This window comes from Misgurnus anguillicaudatus, chromosome 11 (assembly GCF_027580225.2).
Source record: "Misgurnus anguillicaudatus chromosome 11, ASM2758022v2, whole genome shotgun sequence".
Lineage (NCBI taxonomy): Eukaryota > Metazoa > Chordata > Actinopteri > Cypriniformes > Cobitidae > Misgurnus > Misgurnus anguillicaudatus.
The window spans coordinates 34,739,830-34,763,951 of NC_073347.2; the positions used below are offsets into that span (position 1 = coordinate 34,739,830).

Genomic DNA, 24,122 nt, shown 5'->3' on the forward strand with positions numbered 1-24,122 from the left:
GAGTAAAAGATTTTTTCTTTTTGGAAATAAAAAAATACATGGTTACTATAGTTAAACCATGGTTATCACAAATTAACAACGGTTCTGCTAAACTGTTAGAAAAAAGAAATAGTATCCTAAAAATAGTTTCCTGATTACATTAGAGCATTTGCATTTTAAAACGGCATTTTAAAATGAAAACGATCCTCGTTTATACTGGCATTTTAAAAAGAATCTTCATCCACACTATACACCACCATAAACGCATGAAACATGACCAATCACATATCTGGGCATGTGCAAAAAAGTGTAAAATAACTTATTACTCTAATAATAGCTTACCTTTGCGCGTTTATGCAGCCTAGGGGTGTGCGATATTGACAAAAAATCATACCTGGATCCTTTGCCGGCAACTACAACAGACACCATTTTTGAACCTATAAAGATGTGTTTGGGTTGTTCTAGCTCGCCCCTACAACATATTAATATGATTAATAGGTTAATGTTGATGTTATAAGCCAAACAGAAAGGTCTTTATGATTTAAAAAGGAAGCATTCAAGTGAACACTACTAAACAGTAGTGAACTTGAAGCAAAAATAAATGTCAGCAAATGCAAACTTCAATCAAACATAATAAGAGGTGAAGTATAGCTTTAGCCTACAGAAATGCTTATTGATTTAATGCAGGGAGTTCCTCTTCAGCCATTTCACGCTGTTATAGTTCATTGTTCGCAGTTCATATTTATGATCTTATTGTCAATTTGAAAATTTTCGTACGAACTGACAGTATTCTTCAGAAAAACACCAAATAACTTATCTTCCCTTACTTGTCGCTCTTCAGTGTGTGTGTGTGTGTTCCCTCACACGTGTTCTCCGACAAAAAAGCGTGGCTGGCTAAAATATTAAAAATTAATATGATGGTATTTTTTTTAAGTATGCGAGGTCCGTGCACGTCCTCTTCTAGCAACACAGAAATAGCAAGAAGCGCAATTGGCTAAATGAGCATTTAATATTAATATGACGTTGATTTTATTGTTTTTATTAACTTATATTCACAAAACTTATCAACAAAACATTGATTAAAATTAAGAGACAAATTATATGAAATGAAATTCATTTTAAAGTAGCAAACAAACTTAAATTAAACTCGAAAATAATATCTGGCCCATTACAATTCTCCCTTCATATTGGCCTTTACAACGCCCTATATGGCGTTTAAAATGACACAAAATTTAAACAAAACATAAACAACATTACAACAAAATTCAAACCCAACAATACTCAAACATAAATATAAAACAGACATTATCTATAAGGATACATGTTAAAACAATCTGATATAGCGTTTATAATAGCTGGTTGGTAGATATTTACTATTTTTGTCAAAACCTCCGTTGCAAACCTTCATTTACCTGAATAAAAATAATTTTTACTTTGAAAATTATGCGCTGTCAAGTTAACATCAGCTGTTCGTTTAAATAAGACTCCGTCTACGTTCATTTACACTGCAGCGCAACCCCGGAGTTCTCAAACTAAAGCAGGGTCTTCAGCAATTACGAACATATACATTTATGAGGGTCGAAAACGGTGGCGTAGTGTAAAAATGAAAGGCATAAACGTGGCAAAGTAATGCGTTTTAAAAGGTAAACACATGAATGTACACATAGCCTATATGTAATATGTATAGGTACAGATATGTATACTAGAGCCTGACCGATATGGTTTTTTGGGGGGGATACAGGTAACGATATAAATGTATATTATAGGACAGTACACATTTACTACAGTATATTATACTACAGTACTATATTCTATATACAGTACCAGTCAAACATTTGGACACAAATGGTAAGTGAAAAACTTTTGACTGGTACTGTACATAGAATGCACTACATACATGAACAACATATATTTTTATGTTACTTTACCTTAAAAATATAAGTTAAACAATTTCAACTTCAGTTTATACAATAGGATGCAAAATTGTAGGAACCCCTGACAATTTCCATGACTTTCATTTATAAATTAAGAGTTTGGTTCCAAAACGCAATAACTACATTTTGACTATACCAAGAAAGTGACAAGATGAAAACCACTATTTTCTGTTACAAACTTTCACATAGCATCTTTAGGTTATAAAAACATAGAAAATTCGAAACCATAACTTGATTTTCAAAGATTTATTATAAAAAAACGAATTCTTTTTTCCACAAAATGCAATAAATCCATGACAGTTTTTTATTTCAAAATGCTATAAATCTATTAAATCAATGTATAAATGTGCATTCATCTTTACCATTTTATTAAGTTGACTAGTGGTATACAATGATTAAAAAATAAACATTAATGGCATTAACCAAAACACTTACTTTGTGATATTGTCATTGCTGCGGTTATACTTGACGTCGTCGCTTAGCATTTTTCACAGCGATCAGCTGTAAAATGTTTTGGTTCTGCTCGATTTTCGTTGACTTTGAGTAAAATAATGTAAAGTTTTTCATAAGATCCTCTGGGGTCAATGTGTTAGCATGAGAAGCTTGATGCTGTCGGGAGAACAAGCACCCGTCTCCCAAGTGCCTCTCGTGAAAATTATTAGATGTTGATGGCTTACGTTTCTTTCCCGTCACAGAAAACCATCACAGGTTTATCAATGCTATTTAAGTATAATTTTGTTTTGTTTGTTGATCATGAAGTACAAAGTAGATGAGGAAAACTAGGACTCCGTGTACTCAGAGCGCCGCCATTGTATGTTTACATTGCGTGACTGGTGGGCTGTAATTTCAGGAATGGATTTATTGCGTTCTGTAAAAAAGGAGGAGTGGCGTTTATCGCATTTTGGGAAAAAAGGGAGAAAAGATGACAGATTAACACGGCGGATATTGGATTTTACGTAAAATTAAGAATTTACTTTTAACTACTGACCTGATATAATACTGATTTTGGCAGTAACTCGCGTTTATTTATTGGCGTTAATCGCGTTTTGGAACCAAACTCTTCATATATTTGTTTGTTTGGATCAGCAATTTCATTTTGATCTATCAAATAACTGAAGGAGACAGTAATATTTCAACAAAAAAATGTAGTTACCACACTTTTACTAAAATAAAACCATGTTTTTTTTTTGCAAATGATATGGCGTATATTAATAGTATTCTAGTCATCCCTGTTATGAATCATTTTAGCTGGTGCAGAATGGATGTCGTGTGACTTTGATGGACAGCGAGCATGTAGTGACCTCTGCTCGCTCTGGCTAGAGTAAGTGAGATGCTGTTTGCTCATGGACCCTGCTGGGATGTCCTCACGTATACCTGATCTTGAGATATGTTTCTGCACAGCTGCTAATGGTAGTTTTGATCACGCCGTGTATTTTCTTTCAGGTAATATTGAGGTCAAACAGCAGGGCTCCAGAGGTTGTCTATGTCTAATGGTGTGGGTGGACTGTTATATACGACTTTCTCAGGAAACTGACCTGTACTGTACCAAACTCGTTTAAGAAGTTTAAGTTTTAGGTGAAGTGTGTAATTTGTAAAGCACAAGCTGCACTAAAGAGATTTGCAGGATTATTGTTTTCAAACGGGTTACCCTCCAGAGGAAATGAAATATTTTTTTTTAAAGGTTACTCTCTCATAGCACATGAGATTTACTGTAAATGAGTTGTGTTTCATTAAGTATCAAATTTATCTAAATTTATTAGGAAAAAGATAATTAAAAACATACAAGACAATTGTTCAAATAACTTGAGAGTTATTAGCTTTAAAAGAAATGTAGAATGTAAACGAATCTGGATTTGGGTACATTAAATGAGAATGTAAATATTAATAAACTATTAATATAAATATATATCAGGAGAAATTTCTGAGACTAAGGAGACTTTAAAAAAGTTCCCATTTAATGTTATTAATGTCTTGTCAAAATATGTTCCCCATTTCAAAATGTACACCTTTGCACCAAAAGAGTTCATATTAATACTTCAGAGGTACATATTGGTATGAAAGAGTACATATTAGTATCTAAAAGGTCCATTGATACCAAATGTACTCATATGTTTACCTAATGGTACATATTAGGACCATTTTAAGGGGTCACTGGGGCACATTTTTTGACCTTTTTTCTAACAGTATATGTGGAGAATAACACAAAACAATAATAGGATGAGTGAAGTGCTGGATGTTTGAAGGGACAAATCTCTCTAAATAACATAGTACAGTGAATATTATTGTTTAGGCCAGAGGCGATTCTGGTTTAGGCCTTAGGGATCTATATTGTGTAGCTGAATCTAATGTGTTATGGCTCTGAGAATTGTTCCTTGCTTTGAGTTCAAACTTTGCTTGACTGACATTTTTTTTTAAATTAAGCAATTGCATCTGTCTTTCAGTAGATGTATGTCAGTAATAAAGGTGGAGAACAGGCGATATGAAGAGAATGAGCAATGGATCAAGTGGATACCCAACTTATGACCAAAATAGTTTGTTATACAGAAGTGAACTAAGATTTATTTTACACCAAACATTGAAATGCATTAATATTAACAACAGCTTTATAAATCCAACAATATCCCAATTTATTTTATGACAGGAAAATTTAAAGGAATATGAAAAACATCCTGATAATTGACTCACTACCATGTCATCCAAAATGTTAATGTCTTTCTTTATTCAGTCGAGAAGAAATTACGTTTTTTTTAAAGGGAAACATTCAAGGATTTCTCTCAATTTAATATACTTTATTGGACCTCAACAGTTTATAGTTTCAATGAAGTTTAAAATTGCACTTTCAGCACAGCTTCAAAGGCCTCTAAATGATACCAAACAAGGCATTAGGGTCTTATCTAGCAAAACGACGAAGAAAAATGTTAAATATGCACTTTTAAACCAAAACTTCTGATCTTGCACTAGCCGTGTGACGGGCTAGCACGACCTTATGTGTCGTATAGCACATCGATAGGCGACGCACGATGTATGCGAAACTACCGCCCCAGATTTTACAAGTGTGGAGAGAGAGGACCGTTCAGATGTTGTTTTGATACTAATTAATGTCTATGTGTCAGTTTATTGTTTAAAATGGTCCACAAGTGTGTGTTTCACATATGTGACGGATTACCTTTCAACGTGCTTACGCAAATACATAAGGTCACACTTGCACATCAAACGACTAGTGCAAAATGAAAAGTTGTGGTTTAACCTCTCGACGCGCACTAAATTTTGGGCAGGATGACGTCAGTTTTTTTGTTACACTGCTAACAATATCTATATAGCCTACTGTCTACAAACATTAATGATATTAACATTACTATACATCGTTTAAAAGGTCTACGGGTTTAGCATCAGTGTATGGTCTCTGTTTTGAGATGCAAATGCTCCAGCATTATAAATGTAGTATTTTGTGATAGAAGTCCAGCTGACACCATGCAAAATATAAACGGGACTTCTTTCCTTTATGGTGATAAAACGATCGGGAATCAAATCCAGTCTGTTTTAGATGTGTGAATAACTCATTAAAACCGTCTAATAAAATAAATCCAATGACCATTTTTGTCCACAAAGGCATATAATCCATGAAATATAGATTTATAGTCCGTTGTTTACATGAACGAATTTCGCATGAACATCTTGTACGTTGTAATATAAAATAATATAATATACAATCTGAGGACTATTAACGTCATAACACTGTATATGAGATTACACTTTAGCTTCCGCTAAACATATAAACCCGCAGTCAAACTTTGTTTTTAAAAGTAGGTGGGAGTATAATACATAATATCCGAACAGCACTGTCAAATATTGTGAAATCATCTGACTCGCTCGTTCCTCCGATGATTGTATGGAACATACAGTATTGATAGACAGAATGTGTAGCCAACTAGATAACGAAATCCAACGATCTTTGTGTGACATTTATTTCCTGGTGTGGAAACTGCATTTTATATGCTAACATAAGGATAGATAAATAGTAATAAGCACAAACGTGTATGCATGTAAACAAAATACTTTTATTTTGGGGCCTAATGACCTCAAATGTGAAACATAACTTCTTTAGACTTGTGGCTTTGGGGTCATTGCATTTCTAGGTTTCACACACATATTTATCATAAAAATTTTTAGTAATAAAAAAAGATGTTATACAAAAAAAATTTATTCCAAAGTACTTCAGCCTCTCTAACTTTAATTTTTAACTTAAAATTATTTTGAAAGCTGGAAAATGAATCAAAGTGTCTTTTTTCTAATGAAATCATAGTTATACGTATACTTTAAATGGTTTAGTAAAAACAACCATTTCAGTAAAAGTAGGTCTTTTTCATGGTTTGGGTTAGAATGGGGGTGCTTTTCAAGAGGTTAAGAGTGCTTATTTTTTATTTTTCATGTTGAAAATGAACATTGTCCGTTAGATAAATGGTAAATGGATGGTGAACTGTTGAGGCCCACTAAAGTCCACTATATGAAAACAATCTGGGAATGTTTTTCTTAAAAAAAATTATTTGTTTAGTCAAGAAGAAATAAAGACATAAGAACTTGGATAAGATGGGGGTGAGTAAATTATCTGGATTTTATTTTTATGAAAGTGGAATATTCCTTTAAGAATGATGTTTGTCAGCACAGAAAAAAATGTGCTTTGTTTTTATGTATTTCATTACTGCTTACTGTAAAGTTTTGTGGAATTTGTACTTGAGTCCAATTGAAACTAAATACTTTTACTTAATTTAAAAGAAGTAAAAGTCATAATTTTACTTCTAACTTTAATTTTTCAACCATTAAAGTACACATACCCAAATACAATTCAACTACATTTTATTTTCTTGTAATCCCTCAAGTATGTTTTTGGCTCGACATTTGATGTCTTAATTGAAAATTGCATTTATACAGGATTGAAGTGATTATTGAAACATCTTAATTCAATAATTCATGGCTGGATGTCAAAGTGGTGCCCTCAGCATAACGTAGGGTTCATAGACAATTGGAAAAATTTCTGGGGAAGACCTGACCTGCTAAAGAGAGATGGCCTCCATCCGTCTCCGGAAGGAAGTGCTATACTCTCTAGAAATCTGACCAATAGTCTTACTTTTGATATTGTCTGACTATCCAGGCCCAGGTCAGGAAACAGACAGATCGGCTTACCCATCAGTCTGTTAGCTGCCTTGACATGTCAAGATCACATATATCCCAGCACATAGAGCCTTTTTTAACAGAGTACCAACACATCTCGACTGTGTCTGTTCCTCGAACAAATAAATACAGAGCACCGTTTACCTCGTCTCGTACAAATCTTATTAACATAAAACTAGAACATAATACATTAACAGATGAAACTCAAATGTTAAAATTCGGCCTTCTTAACATTAGATCTAGGGGTGGGCGATAAACCGGTAGACATAATTAACCGGTAGAAATTTGTCAACCAGTAGAGATTTTGGACTATCGTTTCTATCGAGGTTACGCGCTCACGTCACGCTCCTGTGCGCGTGCTCGCGAAACGTAACGTTTGTACACGTATTTAAGCACTGCAGTTTTAAAACAAGTTATTTTAAGCAATTGAAACACAGACAGCAGATCTGTATGCGTGCGTTCTTTATGTGTGTCAGGAGCGGAAAAGTCGCGCAACCGCTGCTTTTTCTGTCTGTGAAGAGCGCGCAAGTCGCGCAACCGCTGCTCATTAAGCTCGTGAGAATTTTCCGCTTTATTGGCCTTAAATACACATATGCGTCAAAATTCCCGTCTTTGCAAGCATCCTCATAAACATGACCAGTTAGGTCTTAAGAGAAAGTAAACAGCTAAAAGAGAAAGCGCATGTGTAACAGTGTTTTGGAGAGGGACTTTGGTCTTAAAGGGGAAGTTACCTAATTTTGCTCCTGTCTGTCACTCGTGTTAATCAAACAGCATTGAGAGAAAATCTCTCACTGCTCCTGATTAAATCACTTTTCTACCTTAAATAAAAATATATATAGGCCTATACATACATGAATAATTTTTTATTATCATTCTTATATCATTGACTGTTTATCTTCAGAGAGCTTGAGCTTTGTTTGTATTTATCTTCTTTCTATGCTTGTATATGTTTTTTTGTGAGAATTATGAACATTTCTATGGTATTAAAGATTTAAACCTTATTAAAACATAAAAAAAAAACTCTACCGTGATACATATCGTTATCATGATATAAAATTAATCCTATCGTGATAGAAGATTTTGGTCATATCGCCCACCCCTAATTAGATCGCTTACCAACAAAGAACCAATTATCAATGAAATAATTACTGACCAAAACTTAGATGCACTCTGTTTAACAGAAACCTGGCTTAAAGCAGACGATTACACCAGTTTAAACGAATCCACCCCACAAGACTATTATTATAAACATGTTCCTCGTCTAACAGGGAGAGGGGGTGGTGTAGCTACAATATACAATAAAATATTCAAAGTAAACCATAAATCCAACCTAAAATTTAATTCGTTTGAAATAATACTGTTAAATATGGAAATAACTGATCGCAACAACAAACGACTTTCGTTCATTTTAGCTACCATATATAGGCCTCCAGGCCACCACACAGATTTTCTAAAAGAAATAGCAGACTTCCTATCTGAGCTTACAGTCACTGTAGATAAAGCTCTTATCGTTGGTGATTTTAATATCCATGTGGATAATCCAAATGATGCATTAGGACGTGCGTTTATGGATGTTCTAAATTCTCTCGGCATTAAACAAAACGTGTCAGGGCCCACGCATACTCGGAATCACACACTAGACTTAATTCTGTCACTCGGACTCAATATTAATGACATCGAAATATCACCCCAGAGCGATGCCGTTTCAGACCATTGCCTTGTGTCATGCACAATACTTCTAGATAGGACCGCTCAGTCTACAACATGCTACAGATTAGCCAGAACAATAATTTCCACCACTAAAGATAGCTTTATTAGCACTCTTCCAGACCTGTCTCAAATGAAACATGTAGCAGATAATCGTGAAGATCTAGATATTATAATAGAAAACCTGAACAACGTCTGCTCTAGCACGTTGGATGCCGTTGCTCCCATTCGAAAAAAGAGAATCAAAGAAAAACCGCCAGCTCCATGGTATGACCATCATACTGCAGCCCTTAAAAAATTAGCTAGAAAAATGGAAAGAAACTACCGAAGCACAAAGTTAGAGGTATGGCGTTCAGCATGGAAAGAGAGTGTTCAACACTACAGACAGGCTATTAAAACGTCTCGGTTACATATGTAACCCTCGTTCCCTGAAGGAAGGGAACGGAGACGTCACGTCGTGACCGACGAATTGGGAACCGCTTCGCGGGTGACCTATCTGCTTCGAGAACCTTTAAAACGCCAATGAACTTGGCATGCAGATAATTGCATCTGCCGGCGCCGCCCCGCCGCACAGCTATTTAATGAGCGGCAGGTGCAGTTATCAAATCAGCTATTTTTTTGCTGAGAAAGCTGGACAGAAGGAAAGGGTCCGGCCGATATCAGCAGTGGAACAGCAAACTGTGGCGACGGGACGTGACGTCTCCGTTCCCTTCCTTCAGGGAACGAGGGTTACATATGTAACCGAGACGTTCCCTTTCAGTCGGTCACTACGACGTCACGTCGTGACCGACGAATTGGGAATCCCTACCAAAGCGCCACTGAAGCTGACCCTTCCAGTGCCTGCATAAACCCTCCGACTCTCCTCTTTAAGGGAACGGAAATGGGGTTGAAGCAGAGGCCGGTCACTACTTGTTCCTTAACCCACGATAATGACTAGGCGAACTGGGAAGCGAACTCGTCAGGCGGGACTAAGATCGCTGCGGAAGAAAAACCCTCTAGGGGTCTACCACTAAGGTGATGGATAAAAAGACACGAGGTCTATAAAAATACACTCTCTTAGCAACACTAGAGAGGCGCGGAACGAACTCCGCTAAGGGAAACGTGGTAAATCATAAACTTTCCACGGAAATACTCACAAAGAAACCACTAGGGGGCGCAATGTGGGCGCTAGCCTCACCCAGATAGTCAAGAATACATCTAGTGAGAGGCTGGCAGCCGATGCTCCGCAACATCGGTCACCAAGCGGTGGAAAAGACAAAAAACATTTTTTGTAACGTTTTTGCCTTAATGGCCTTCCATAATGGTGCGGTTTCTGCGCAGCCAAAAAGAAAGGCTCCAAGCCGACACAGGAGCCGTTCCTCGATGTTCTCACTGATCTGACGAGAGAACTCGAGAGGATACCGGCTCAACACGAACACTGTAGAATCTAGTGAACGTATTAGGTGTCACCCAGCCAGCAGCTCTACAAATATCTGAAAGCGAGGAACCACGAGCCAAAGCCCAAGATGAAGCCACGCTTCTGGTTGAATGGGCTCTCAAACAAAAAGGGCAAGGAATGCCCTGTTTCTCATATTTCAGGGCGATTGTGTCTACAATCCAATGAGACATCCTCTGTTTAGTGACAGCTTTCCCTTTCTGCTGACCACCGTAACAGACAAAGAGCTGCTCTGAGGTCCGAAAGCTTTGAGTGCGATTCACATACACACGTAGTGCACGTACAGGACATAACAAAGCCATAGCTGGGTCTGCCTCTTCCAAAGGCAGTGCTTGTAAGTTCACCACTTGATCCCTAAAGGGAGAGGTGGGAACTTTAGGCACGTAGCCCGGCCGGGGTCTCAGTTTAACGCTGGATTCAGCCGGCCCGAACTGAAGGCACGAATCGTTGACCGAAAATGCATAAAAATCCCCTATCCTTTTAATAGAAGCCAATGCGAGGAGCGTCAAAGTTTTCATAGTGAGAAACTTGACGCTCACCGTCAGCAGAGGCTCGAAAGGGCAGTGCTGAACTTTCAGCACCATGGACAAGTCCCAAGGATGAATAGAGGGAGGCGCGAAGGATTCAGCCTCCGTGCCCCTGTTAAAAACCTAATGACCAGATCGTGCTGACCCACAGATCTACCGTCTATAGGTGCGTGATGCGCGGATATTGCCGCGATATCTACTTTAATAGTAGATGGTGACAGCCTCTTCTCCAAGCGGTGCTGGAGATATGAAAGCACAATACTGATCAAGCATTCTCGGGGGTCCTCTCGCTGAGAGGTACACCAAACAACAAACAGGTTCCATTTCAGCGTATACGCCTGTCTCATAGACGGTGCTCGCGCTGCAGCGATGGTGTTAGATACCGCCTGGGGTAACCCACCTAAAACCTCCGCGCCCCGTCCAAAGACCACACATGGGGGGTTCCACAGATCGGGGCGAGGGTGCCATAATGTGCCAAGGAGTCAGCCAGGGAGGGACTGTCGCGAGGAGAGTGAACTCTGTAAAACCAATTCCTAGTTGTCCGGTACGGCGCAACTAATAGAATGCGCTCCTCGTCCTCCCTGACTTTGCACAGTGTCTGCGCAATAAAGCTTACTGGGGAAAACCCCGCGGCCAGCTGTGTGCCAGTGCATCCACGCCGAGTGTTCCTTCGGATAATGAATAAAACAGGCGACAATGGGTCGTCTCTGAAGAAGCAAACAGATCTAACTGCGCTCTGCCGAAACATTTCCAAATCAGCTGAACCGACCGGGGGTGGAGTCGCCACTCGCCGGAGCGCGCTGCTCGTGAGAGCGCGACTGCCGCTGTGTTCAGCGACCCCGACCTGTGAATGGCACGAAGAGACCTCAGATACTTCTGACTCCAGAGGAGGAGAGACGGGCGAGATGCGACAGGTGACGAGAGCGCAAATCGCCTTGGCGATAGATATGCGCTACAGCCGCAGTGTTGTCGGTGCGCACTACATCTTAAGCATCAAATCACGTTGACGAAACGGACGAGCGCAAGATATACAGTGCACAGCTCGAGGCAATTTATGCTAATGTCGCTGGAATGTCGAACAGACCCCCGAAGCGACGAGCCCGCCGTACGTGGCTGCCCACCCCGTGGTAGATGCATCTTTGCCAACAATAGCATGCCTGGAGACCTCTCAGTGGCACCCGCACCCTGAGAAACGCTGGGTCTGACCACGGGGTGAAAGTGTGACGGCATCTCGATGTAATTATAATACTGAGAAAGCCGGTGAGCCACGCTCTCCTCGGGACTCGGTCATAAAGCCAACACTGAAGCGGTCTCATATGGAGCAGCCCGAGCGGTGTCACGGCCGCGGCTGCTATCATATGCCCCAGAAGTTTCTAAAATTATTTCAGTGGAACCGCAACCCTGCCTTTAAATGTTGAGGCAAGCCAGAATTGACTGAACACGCGCTTCTATGAGACGTGTTGCTAAAACGACCAAATCCCGTTACTTTCCGAGAAAAGAGATTCTCTGCACGGGGCAAAGTTTACTCTTTCCCCAGTTGGCCTGAAGACCGAGACGAGCGAGGTGTTTAAGTACACGATCTATGTGTGTGCACAGCATCTGACGAAACTGAGCTATTATGAGCCAATACGCCAAAACGCAAACACCACTCTCTCTCTCAGGGGCTGCAGTGCGCCATCCGCAACTTTCATGAAGACACAGGAAAAGAGAGAGAGAGAGAAAGCCCGAACGGTGAGACTTTGTACTGATATGCCCTCCCCTCGAACACAAACCGGAGAAACGGCCTGTGTTGGGGGAGTATGGAGACATGAAAGTACGCGTCATTCAGGTTGAAGGCTGCGAACCAATCCTATGGGCGGATGCATTAAAATATGCTCCTCTGCGTAAACATTTTGAACAGCATTCTGTGAATGTGAATTCTGTGAATTCTCGATTCAGTACGCGCAGATATAGGATCGGACGCAACTCGCCACTCTTCTTGGGTACAATGAAGGGCTGTAAAGCCCCGAATTTATCTCGGCTGGAGGGACCGGCTGGATCGCGTCCTTTCGCCAATAGGACAGCAATCTCCGCACGCAGTACGTGCGCATCGACAGCCTTCACCGTGGTGAAGCGAATGCCTGAATATTTGTAAGGTAGCCGGGCAAATTGAATGCGTAACCGAGACGGATCGTGCGTAAAAGCCAACGCGACGGGCTGGGAAGCTCTTCCCAGGCCCCCAGATACCGAGCGAGAGGAAATTACCGGCACGATGTGTGTACCCGTGGCGAGCGGAGACGGGGAGCTCAACGACGCGTGCTCTTTGGCCGCATTGTGAGATGTTGTGTGTAATGAAACACTCACCCGAAACCGCTGATGGATGCTGAGCAAAGGCTCCTTTGTAGATGTCCCGCTCGATACATCCGCTGGCGAAAGAGGAAGAGGAGAACTTAGGGTTTTGAGCCCGTCCGAAACTCCTATATGCCTCCAGTGATCTGGAGAAAGAAGAGGAATTCGCTCTTTGAGGTTAGTGGGTGCCGATTGAAGTCGGCGGAACACAAAACGAAACCAAGGATTCCCCACCCGGCCCTCCTCCGGGGTGGGGGGGAGAATGATGCTTTCACCATCTCCTGAAGAGCGATCCTCTCCATCTTCAGATCGCCCGACTCAGAGCCGCTAAGTTTCATTTTCCACCTCTGTAGCGGGCTGAGTGGGCGGGTGTACTGCTTACGACAGGTTCCTCAGAGCTGCCGGGATGAAGGAACAAAAAAAGCCGTAGCAGGACGCCCTCGGCGAAAAGCAGACCAATATACTGACGTAACGGAGGGGGCAGCTAGGCTCCGACGTGGCATGATGCCTCAGTCTGCTCTAAAGCGGCCGATCATTGTTGGACACTCTCAGCCGCGTCGCCGAAATGGCTGGTCTTAAAATTGAACATTTAGGACGATTATTAACGACCTTCTTAATGCCCGCAAGACACAACCAGAGATGGCGTTCCTGGACCACCGGGGGTGGGCATAGCACGTCCGGCGGCCTGTGGGGTGAACCCAGTCGCACGTAGCGCCAGGTCAGAGCCACACAGGATTTTTTAGTTGCCGGACCGTGACCTCACCTGTGCAGATCCTTCAGTGCCTTAGCCTGGCGGACCTGCATCACGCCATGGCGCGCACGGCAGAGGCCGCCTCTCACAAGCCCGTGGGTCTGTGAGGGGAGGGAGGCTGGTCTCTTGGAGCAGCAACCTTAGCGGCCCCGCCGTCAGGAGAGGTGAGAGGTGATGGCTGAACGATCGGTTCCGGGAGGAAAACGAGTTTTCCACAACCGTGTCAACCAACATGCACCCCGGGAAGAAAGGCACAGAAGGTCGGGGCTGTTCTTGCAGTCCTGAAGTGCCAATCATCTAGGCGGGACGGTGCGGTGGGGGAGGAGCTCTCCCCTCCACGCAGACCGTCTCCGCGCTCCCGAGCGTACATGGCCGCCACTCGGGGTCGAGCACGGGAGCCCCTACCCAACCCGAAGGCGGGAATGGGTCCAAGTCGGCGACCGAATAGACGACCCCCTCTCCGATGCTGTGACAGACTTAGAATCCTCGTGAGGACTGAAAGAGGACGAGAGCGCGTAGACCACGCGCCACCCCTCTCTTACGGCACCTCTGGCTGTGGATGGGGGTGCTGAGAGTCACTGGACGAACCAGCTAACCGATTCAGCACCGTTTATACGGAGATAAGATTTCCGGAGTTTTGCCACCGCATCTTTAACGGGGCTCCGCAACAGAAAAACGGGGGTAACGTTCCCGGAGGTACGAAACCCGTCTCCGCCATCCAAGAGGTTCATGCTCTCTTAGGAGTATGAACCCTCCACGATCGCAGCCTCAGCATGCACTCTTGCGCACGAGAGAAAACGATCGTGGCCACCCGGGGACCCATACATTTGCCGCATCCAGAAACACGGACAGAAAGACATCTTTAAAAAGACGCTCCCGTCTCAGTGCAAGTGAAATGCTGTCTTTAAAAAGACGCAGAACACCGCAATACTCTTTTAGAGGAAATACTCTTTTAATGTGCTGATGTTGATGAAGCACACAGGGGAACGGCTACGCACACACTCAACTAAGAGTGAGAAAAAAGTCAAAAAATTAAAAAGAGAGGTGGAACACCCGCGAGCCTCCGCTGAAATGCCTTTGCCCAACCAAATCGAACACGCAGAGTTCTCCAAAGAACAGAGAGTAGCTTCTCGTGAGCAGTCAGTCTGCCAGCTTTCGAAGCTAAAAAGCTGATTTGATAACTGCACCTGCCGCTCATTAAATAGCTGTGCGGCGGGGCGGCGCCGGCAGATGCAATTATCTGCATGCCAAGTTCATTGGCGTTTTAAAGGTTCTCGAAGCAGATAGGTCACCCGCGAAGCGGTTCCCAATTCGTCGGTCACGACGTGACGTCGTAGTGACCGACTGAAAGGGAACTGCCAGAGCTACCTATCTCAGTACGCTTATTAAAGAAAATCATAACAACCCTCGTTTTCTATTTAGCACAGTTGCGAAACTGACTAGAAACAAAGAACAAACAGAAACCAATAGTAAACTCCAACACAATAGTGATGACTTCATGAACTTTTTTACTAACAAAATTATGTTTATTAGGGAAAACATAGAAACTACGCAAGCAGCCATCACTCTACCCAATAGTACATTTTCCACTAGATTACCAAACGAACATCTTGAGTCATTTAATCCTACTACAATAGAAGAGCTCTCTAAACTAGTAACGTCATCCAAATCATCGTCCTGTATACTAGACCCCGTTCCCACAAAATTACTAAAAGAGGTATTTCATGTAGTGTCAGACACAGGACTTAATATCTTTAACTCATCTCTAGAATTAGGATACGTTCCAACAGCTTTCAAACTAGCAGTTATTAGACCGCTCATTAAAAAGCAAAACCTTGACCAGGGAGATCTTAATAACTTTAGACCAATCTCAAATCTACCTTTTCTTTCTAAAATATTAGAAAAAGTAGTGGCAAGCCAGCTACGCACATTCGTAGAAAATAATAATACATATGAAAAGTTCCAATCAGGATTCAGGCCCCACCATAGCACAGAGACAGCGCTGCTTAGAGTTACAAATGACCTCCTATTAACATCCGATCGTGGTGAAATCTCAATCCTTATATTACTAGACCTTAGTGCAGCCTTTGACACAATAGATCACACAATCTTACTCAATAGACTAGAAAACTATGTTGGCATCAGTGGTCAGGCGTTAGCCTGGTTCAGATCGTATCTAACCAATCGATATCACTTTGTTTATGTAAATGAGGAAGAGTCATATCACTCCCCCGTTAAATACGGCATACCTCAGGGATCAGTTCTAGGCCCTATCCTATTCTCGTTATATATGTTACCTCTAGGAGACATTATCAGGAAACATAACATAAGTTTTCACTGCTATGCGGATGATACCCAGCTTTACATCTCGTCGCATCCTAGCGAAACCCACCAGTTTTCTAAGCTAACAGACTGCATTAGTGATATTAGGGACTGGATGGCACAAAACTTTCTTATGCTAAACTCCAATAAAACAGAGATACTTATTATTGAACCGAATCGCTACAAACATAATATGTCAGATTACAAGTTGCCCATAGATGGCTGCACGGTGGTGCCATCTTCCACGGTTAAGAATTTAGGCGTAATGTTCGACAGCAATCTATCTTTTGATAGTCATATCGCCAACATCTGCCGCACAGCATTCTTCCATCTTAGAAATATCTCAAAAATACGCCATATGCTGTCTGCATCAGATGCAGAAAAGCTTATACATGCTTTTATGACCTCTAGAATAGACTATTGTAACTCGTTACTCGGGGGATGCCATGCAAATCAGGTAAACAAGCTACAGCTGGTTCAAAACGCCGCCGCAAGAGTGCTTACTCGATCTAAAAAGTATGACCACATCAGTCCAATTCTGGCATCTTTACATTGGCTACCAGTTAAATATCGTATACAATTTAAAATATTACTAATCACCTACAAAGCCTTAAATGGCCTAGCGCCTTCGTATATTAAAGAACTACTATCAGAATACAATCCATCACGTAAACTGCGCTCACAAAATTCTGGTCACTTAATTATCCCTAGAATATCAAAAGTGTCTAAAGGTGGTAGATCCTTTTCCTACTTAGCCCCTAAGCTCTGGAATGATTTACCAAATAATGTTCGAGTATCAGACACAGTCGATCAATTTAAATCTAAACTTAAGACATTCTTCTTTAACAAAGCATTCACATAAAATGTCCAGTAAATGTACATTTCCCGCAGTAGTTAGTTTGTCTAGAACAAAGCATTCACATACCACATATGGGTAATATACTATTGCCGCAATAGTTAGCCTGTCTGGAACCGAGCCGACTTGAACCACTATAATGTTTGACACTTGCATTGCATGCGAACGGCCCCTACGCTAATAGAATTCTGTTTTTCTCTCCCTGTCTCGTCCTCAACCACGAGGACCATGAGACAAACAGACCCAGTTCCGGTTGCTGTGAAGATCATTGCATCACTGATCCACTGGCTGTCCTTCAACGTGATGACCAGCCGATGCCCGACCAACGACCACCGGCTAAACCAGTTTAATTCGCCTACCCGCCTCCTATCCCTACCGTTTCTATATATATATAAATATATATTAATTCCTCCCAAGGGTTTTTGTCCTTCTAGGACTTTTTCCCATTGGGTTTTTTTTCCTAGAGGGTTTTTAATCCCAGGGAGAGTCAGCCAACTTTGGCTTAACTTAGCACTTTACAGTATACGTTACATTATTAATATGCTCGCTTGTACGGTTTAACCGCTTTCTCTACTTCTTATATTATCTATTGATTTTCTGTGTTCTCCTCTACATCTTCTCATGTAAAGCTGCTTTGCAACAATTAACACTTGTGAAAAGCGCTATATAAATAAAATTGAATTGAATTGAATTGAATTGAATATCTACTTGCATTGTTGGCACTGCTATTGCGCGTGTAAGCAAAATCATTATTTTCCCCACTGTTCAGACAATGTGACTTATTTCTGCTTTAGAGAAACAGATACTGATACAGATACTGCTGTCACTTGTGCCTTGGTCTGCTGTTAAAGAAAGATAATGTTTATTGTAACAGAATGTAAAGGGTTTTAATGAATGGTAAGAGTGAAATAACCTGCTTTGTTTTTGTCAAATGTGTAAAGAAATAATATAATGGCAGATTTTTATGTGGGATGAGATCAAATATGCCATCCAAAGCCCTAAATAAGGTCTAGGGGTGGTGTTTCTATAGTGGTTTAAGCTATTGGATCTCAGGGAGGATTTATAATTTTGTAATTTTATGTGAGGTTGAAATAATTTGTAACACACCGAAGCATAAAATAAAATGTAATTATCTTTGTGGAGAGAAGAGAACTCATCCAACCATACAATAACACATCCTGATATTATGACCTTTACATGCTTACATTATCAGCCTCTCATGCTGTACACGGTATTTATGATTAAAGAAAAGGTGTTTATAACTAATTCACATTTATTTATTTACAAGGATGTAGTTATTATTGTATACATTTATTTCTGCTGGAGGCATACATCTGATACACCAAAGCTTTTGTGTTACTATATTGCTGTTCTCCAAAAGTCAAATTTGAAAGAAAAATCTTACACAGCCTGTTGTTTTTTTATTCATTCTCTGTGACCATTCAATCAAGGTCCAATAAGGACATAAAAGCAGCATAAAATTGGACTATATGACTCATGCACTATATTTGAAGTCCTTTGAGGCCAAGCAATAGCTTTGTGTGATAAACAGACCAAATTTGAAGTGATTATTCACCCTCAAATCAAATCTATGCAAATTCAGGCAAGTTATTTCTTTAATATTTTTTATAATAACCTTTTTATTAAAGCAATAAGGCTCTCTGGGTCATGCTATATTGTGAATATAGTCATGGTGAAAGGGATTGCAGTGCCCTTCAACCATGGTTACACAATAACCACATATTATTTATTCATGAGGAAAACATTCAGAACCGTGTGTGTGTGTTTCTCTGTCAGGCACCGTTCTCGTGGAAAACATGCAGATCAATGGTCGAGCACAGGATCCAGATCGAACCATCTCCTTGACACTGCTGAATAACTATGATTACTGGGTTATCCTTGACTCGGCATTGCAGAGACTGTATCTCAACAGCACCGGACGAGTACTCGACCGAGACGTGAGTAAACACATGCTGTCAAATATAACACATGCAATTGTTGTCCTTCATCTGACACGAAAATAAATGCCGTGTGTATCTACAGTTTTGACAGTAATCAGATTTAAAGAACATCAGTTAATGGGGATGTTTGCACTTCATAAAGATGTATTATGGACTTTTTGGATATAACAGAGCTCACTCACGGTCACACTAGTAGTGCCCTCTTGGGTAGAGGTCTTCTCGGGTCCAAAGAAATGTAACCGACCCGAAATGATCAGAATCACTTTTAACCCGAGCTCGACATGCATAAATCTTTTTTTAAAAGAAAGGTCCGACCTGAGAAAACCCAACACAATTTGACCCAGTGGCAATTTTTTTTAACCCAACTGGACCTGAATGTAAACGGCACTAACGGGTGTGCAGTCTGCATTTCCGCACGCACCATTCATACAGAAAGAAACCTCGGTGGCTTTGCAACCAATTTGGCCCACTGCTCCATTCATTTTGATTTGTTATCTGAAGATGACACCAAGATAATCTTTACAGTGTGCATTTACAATTGATTGACAGGTCTGGCTCAACGCAAATTAACCTACCGCCAGCCCCACATGTGACAAACGCTCTTGGCAAACAGAGAGGGGGGTGTGGAAAAGGAATCAATGCACACACGTGAGATAGTTCGGATCTTCTCGAATCCGTTCAGCCAAAACACATTCATTTTAAATTACCCCTTTTTCAAAACTAAGTGGAACGGTGAAGACCAATAATCTGTGGTGGTAGTTACAGTGACTAAAGTAGTTTTAACATGAATGTTTTTAGCTTAAAATGTCAAAAAGCTGTTTTTAAACAGGTCTATACGTGCATGATGTAGGTCACAAAACACGTGAGAAACAATCAGAGTTGACATCAAAAAAGCTTAATGGAAAGACTAGGATGCTCATGAATTCTGAAAAAAAAACGTATGTAAACAAACATTTTCTATCCAATATAAAGAAATGTGCATGAACTGAGAAGGAAACTGAATAAATCTTTACTGATTAAATCTTCTATGCGTTCCAAAAATAGCCATGTGACTTTGCCTTTTCTGTTGTTAGTGAGGCGCAATGAGACGGCATAACGGGACTAACCAGCGGATAGATCTCAGTGCACAGCGTCTGAATGTTGTTTTAATTATATTTCTTTTTTCTATTTCATTATAAGTCTTTTCTTTAGCTCATTTGTATCCATGCTCTTAAGTATAAAAACGGACAATGGGTCTCATTCACTAAGCATGCCTACACATGAAATTGTGAGTGAAATATGCGTGCAAACTTTTTCACAAACAAATTATAATTTTATCAAAAACTTACGTAGCAAATGTCTTATAAATGTACGAAAAATGTAAGAATAACTAATACCACACATATGCAATAATCACGTATGCTATAATCAAATACTACGCTCATTATAATGTATATAATAATTTTAATATATTATATTACAAGATTTTATATCATTTATAATACTGCAATATTTTTTATTCATATATTTCATTATTATATACATAATATTATTCCTTATTATATAGGCTATTATTGTTAAATAAGATGCATGTAATGACATATCGTAACGCTTTGTTTTCTGATTTTTAAAATCTCTATGAAAGCCTGTGCTTAACTCATTCCCCGCCAGCCTTTTTTTTTAAAGTTGCCCACCAGTTTCACAAAATGCCTTTCAGGAAAAATTTCTTCTAAAAATATATAAACATACAGACCCTCTGCTTTCAAACAAACAAGCAATCAAATTGGATTATTTTTTAATTATAATTTTTTTCTCTGTTTATAAACTCTTAAATATAGTTTTTTTCAGAAATATTTGTTTAGCAAAAAGCTGAAATAATTGCATTTTTTGTGAAGGAATTTTTATGATTTTTATCAAAACATACACGGAGTGTAAAATAAATAAATAATGTTTTGCTTTAGTTTTTTTTATTGAATAGAGGGCCATCTAGTGGATAATTGCAATATTACAGATTACGATAAAAACTCATCAGGAACAAATTTTTTCATGCAAATGTTTTCTCTTAAAGGGACAATAAATAGGATTTACCCCCATAGTGGTGAAATTGTATTTTGCATTTAAACGAATATTGCTCTCTAGCGCCTCGCTTTTCTAAATGCGTTTTGCAACTATGTAATCACTGATTTCCTTGTCCGTTTCAGCTGGTTCACGTGTTCTGAATGAAAACGCGTTGTGGCAGGCTAGTGCTTTTTGCCCTCTCTGCTATTTTAGTTTATCAATACGGCGGAACGACATGGAAGCCTCCTTGAACTTACCCGTTCAACGTAAGTAAAGACAAGAAATTCTAAGCTTACAAAGAAAATTCAGATCACTGGCAGAGGTCATTTGACACCAACGAGGACATATCTATGGATAAAGACATTGATTTTGATTAATAAAACACTTAAAACCCTACTTACTGTCCCTTTAATTGTCGTGATAACTCGTTAATGGCGGGGAACGAGTTAATGCCTAATTTAAACGTAATGTAAGAAGTCCAAACATCCATCACCTGATCCAGGCCTTCTGTTTGAGTATAAGAAAAAAAATGTATGTGTGTACGCATGTGTTGTGAATTCGTTTTAATGAGAAGTTTTAAATACAAAAACGTACGCAATTATTAGTGAATGAGACCCAATGTCTCTTTTGAAAACACATTGTAACTTCCATATATTTTTCGACAATCTAGCCCTCTTTATAATGTCTTACAGACCCTTATACCTTCACCAGAAGTCTGCTCTGTGCTGGTTGTTTGTTTGAAAAGGTATATGTGCTGGTGACAGACTCAGAGAAGGTCTTTTAATGACACTATTGGATGGTGATTACCGTTGAATACCTCCTGCTCCTCCTCAAACAGCTCTGTGGGATTCAGACACTTTACTCAACAGCTCGACTGTTTGTTTTGTGCTGAGCACTTGAGTCCAAACACCATTATTTATCCAAACGCCCCGGCGCAGTCTTGACTCTAATCGCGTTTGTCTTGTTTCATTGTCACGTATCAAGCGGTGTTCTGACTGAGTGCTTTTATTGATGGTCATAGTGGGCGGTCCTGCTGCTCCATGCCTTAAAGGTGCCAAGGAATGCATTGAACAATCCGGTAAATTGTTATTTGATTTCTACATAGAAGGTCTGTGGCTTTATTAAGTGCAAAAAATACCCAAAGACTGGTTTACATGTCCATTTAAAACCCTAGGATTTGGCCTTTGAATGAAATGATCTTTTATGACCTTATTTGAAAGTGACGTGAATAATAATGTTGATCTCTTCTCTGATTGGCTGTTTGTCAGAGCTGCTCCTTCAGTAGCTCTGTGTGTGTGTAAACAGATCTTATGTTTTAGTCTGTATCAGATGAAGATACTGAATTTTAGGAATAATTAATAATTCAGAGATTGTTAATGAGACCTGCAAAACGTAACTGTAATGTCAATAGTAGAACTTCATTAGTATTAGTATAGCATTAACTAGCATTTAGCTATTACTCAGCAATCGAGAATTTGTTTTTAGCATAGTAACAACATTGTAATTAATTTAATGTGTAATTTATTGTTGGGGGCATACATCTTGACTGTAACGTCATAGTCTGTGTAACATTAAGATTGGCTTGTTTTCTAGCTGTCTTTTGCATGCTCAAGGTTTACATAAGAAGGAGGAAACAATCATGTTTAAGGCTCAAGATAAGTCATTACCATGTTCAGAACTCTTATTATTTATCTATGCTTACGTAAATACAGTTTTCCATTCTACCGCATCTTTAAAGGGACAATAAGTAGGATTTTAAGTATTTTATTAATCAAAATCAATGTCTATATTCATAAGAACGTCCTCTTGGTGTCAAATGACCAATGATCTGACTTTTCTTTGTAAGCTTAGAATTTCTTCTCTTTACTTACACGGGTAAGTCCAAGGAGGCTTCCATGTCGTTCTGCCATATTGATAAACTATAATAGCAAAGAGGGACAAAAAGCACTAGCCTATTGCAACACATTTCCACAACGCATTTTCATTCAGAACACGTGAACTAGCTGAAACGGACAAGGAGATAATTGAGTACACAACAGCTATTCACAGCTTGTCAGTCCCTTCAGGATTTCGTGACTTTTTTGTGATTTTTGCGATGAAAATTATTAATTTTGTGGTGGTAACTTCCAGAAATTGAAGGAAAATATGAGATTTTTTCTAAAATAAATAAATAAATATTAAGTCAACAGTCAGTGATGAAATAAGAATAGAGAAACAAAATGAAAATATGACAAATAAACACAACTTCAAGATACAAATACACTGTTTGTTTTTTTATTAACATGTCACACAGCTGGGGCGCATGATGATTTAAGGAAAATTAGGAAAATGTCATTACGATAATTAGCCGTTTCAGCCACATAAACGTTTGATAAATGTTTGCTATGAATAAGAACATATGGATCTATCCTTAACGCGAGAGGTGCGTCATATAGTCTTTTTTTTAAGGTCGCTCTTTAAAAAGTTTAAAATGACTGACCTACAGTAATGCACAATAGCCACAAAAGTCCAAAACTACATTTTACCCTAAACTCTGTGTTTACTTGTGTGTTATTATTATGCGTGTATCTGACCGTTCAAGTTCAAAGCCTAAAAGGAGTTTGGCCCACACACGCTGACAGGCGGCATGCACACGTTTACTAATGCTACCACTGAGATGATAGTGGTCAGATGTCTTTAAGTTCCCAATAACTTACTTTAAGGACTACAAAACTGTTGTAATGCATTATAATATTGCTTCACTCGGTTTTTGGTACTTTTGTGAGACAGCAGGTGTGCCACTTTTCACGTATGTATCCTCGAAAAAATTATACTAGCTTAACTTTAAAATTAAAGATGAGATACCAGTAATGTAGTGATATGTGCTCAGGAGATTGGGATTGACTGTTAATTGTGGGCGCGGGGTTGATTTTTCATGTGTGTTCATGAGCCAAAAATGTTCACCAAGTTGTGTACTTTGTATCATGACAGAATAATAGTTAATTAAATAAAAGTTATAAGACCTTTTTTAATTTCTGCCATTATTTTACGATAAAATAACAAATTATTCAGGATCGCAAAATAATGCGACATGTTGATGATCAACAAAAGTTTTTTTTATTTTATTTTACTTTACT

The 24,122-nt window shown here is 39.6% G+C and overlaps 1 protein-coding gene across 2 annotated transcripts in view; it reads left to right on the plus strand.

Annotated features, from left to right (window-relative positions):
* pcdh15a (protocadherin-related 15a) overlaps window positions 1-24,122 on the plus strand; it is a 351,466-nt gene that overhangs the window by 118,260 nt on the left and 209,084 nt on the right. For both annotated transcript variants that reach the window (XM_073873588.1, XM_073873587.1), the window contains one exon: window positions 18,806-18,966. In XM_073873588.1, coding sequence (XP_073729689.1) covers window positions 18,806-18,966 — 161 coding nt within the window. The remainder of the gene's footprint in view (window positions 1-18,805; window positions 18,967-24,122) is intronic.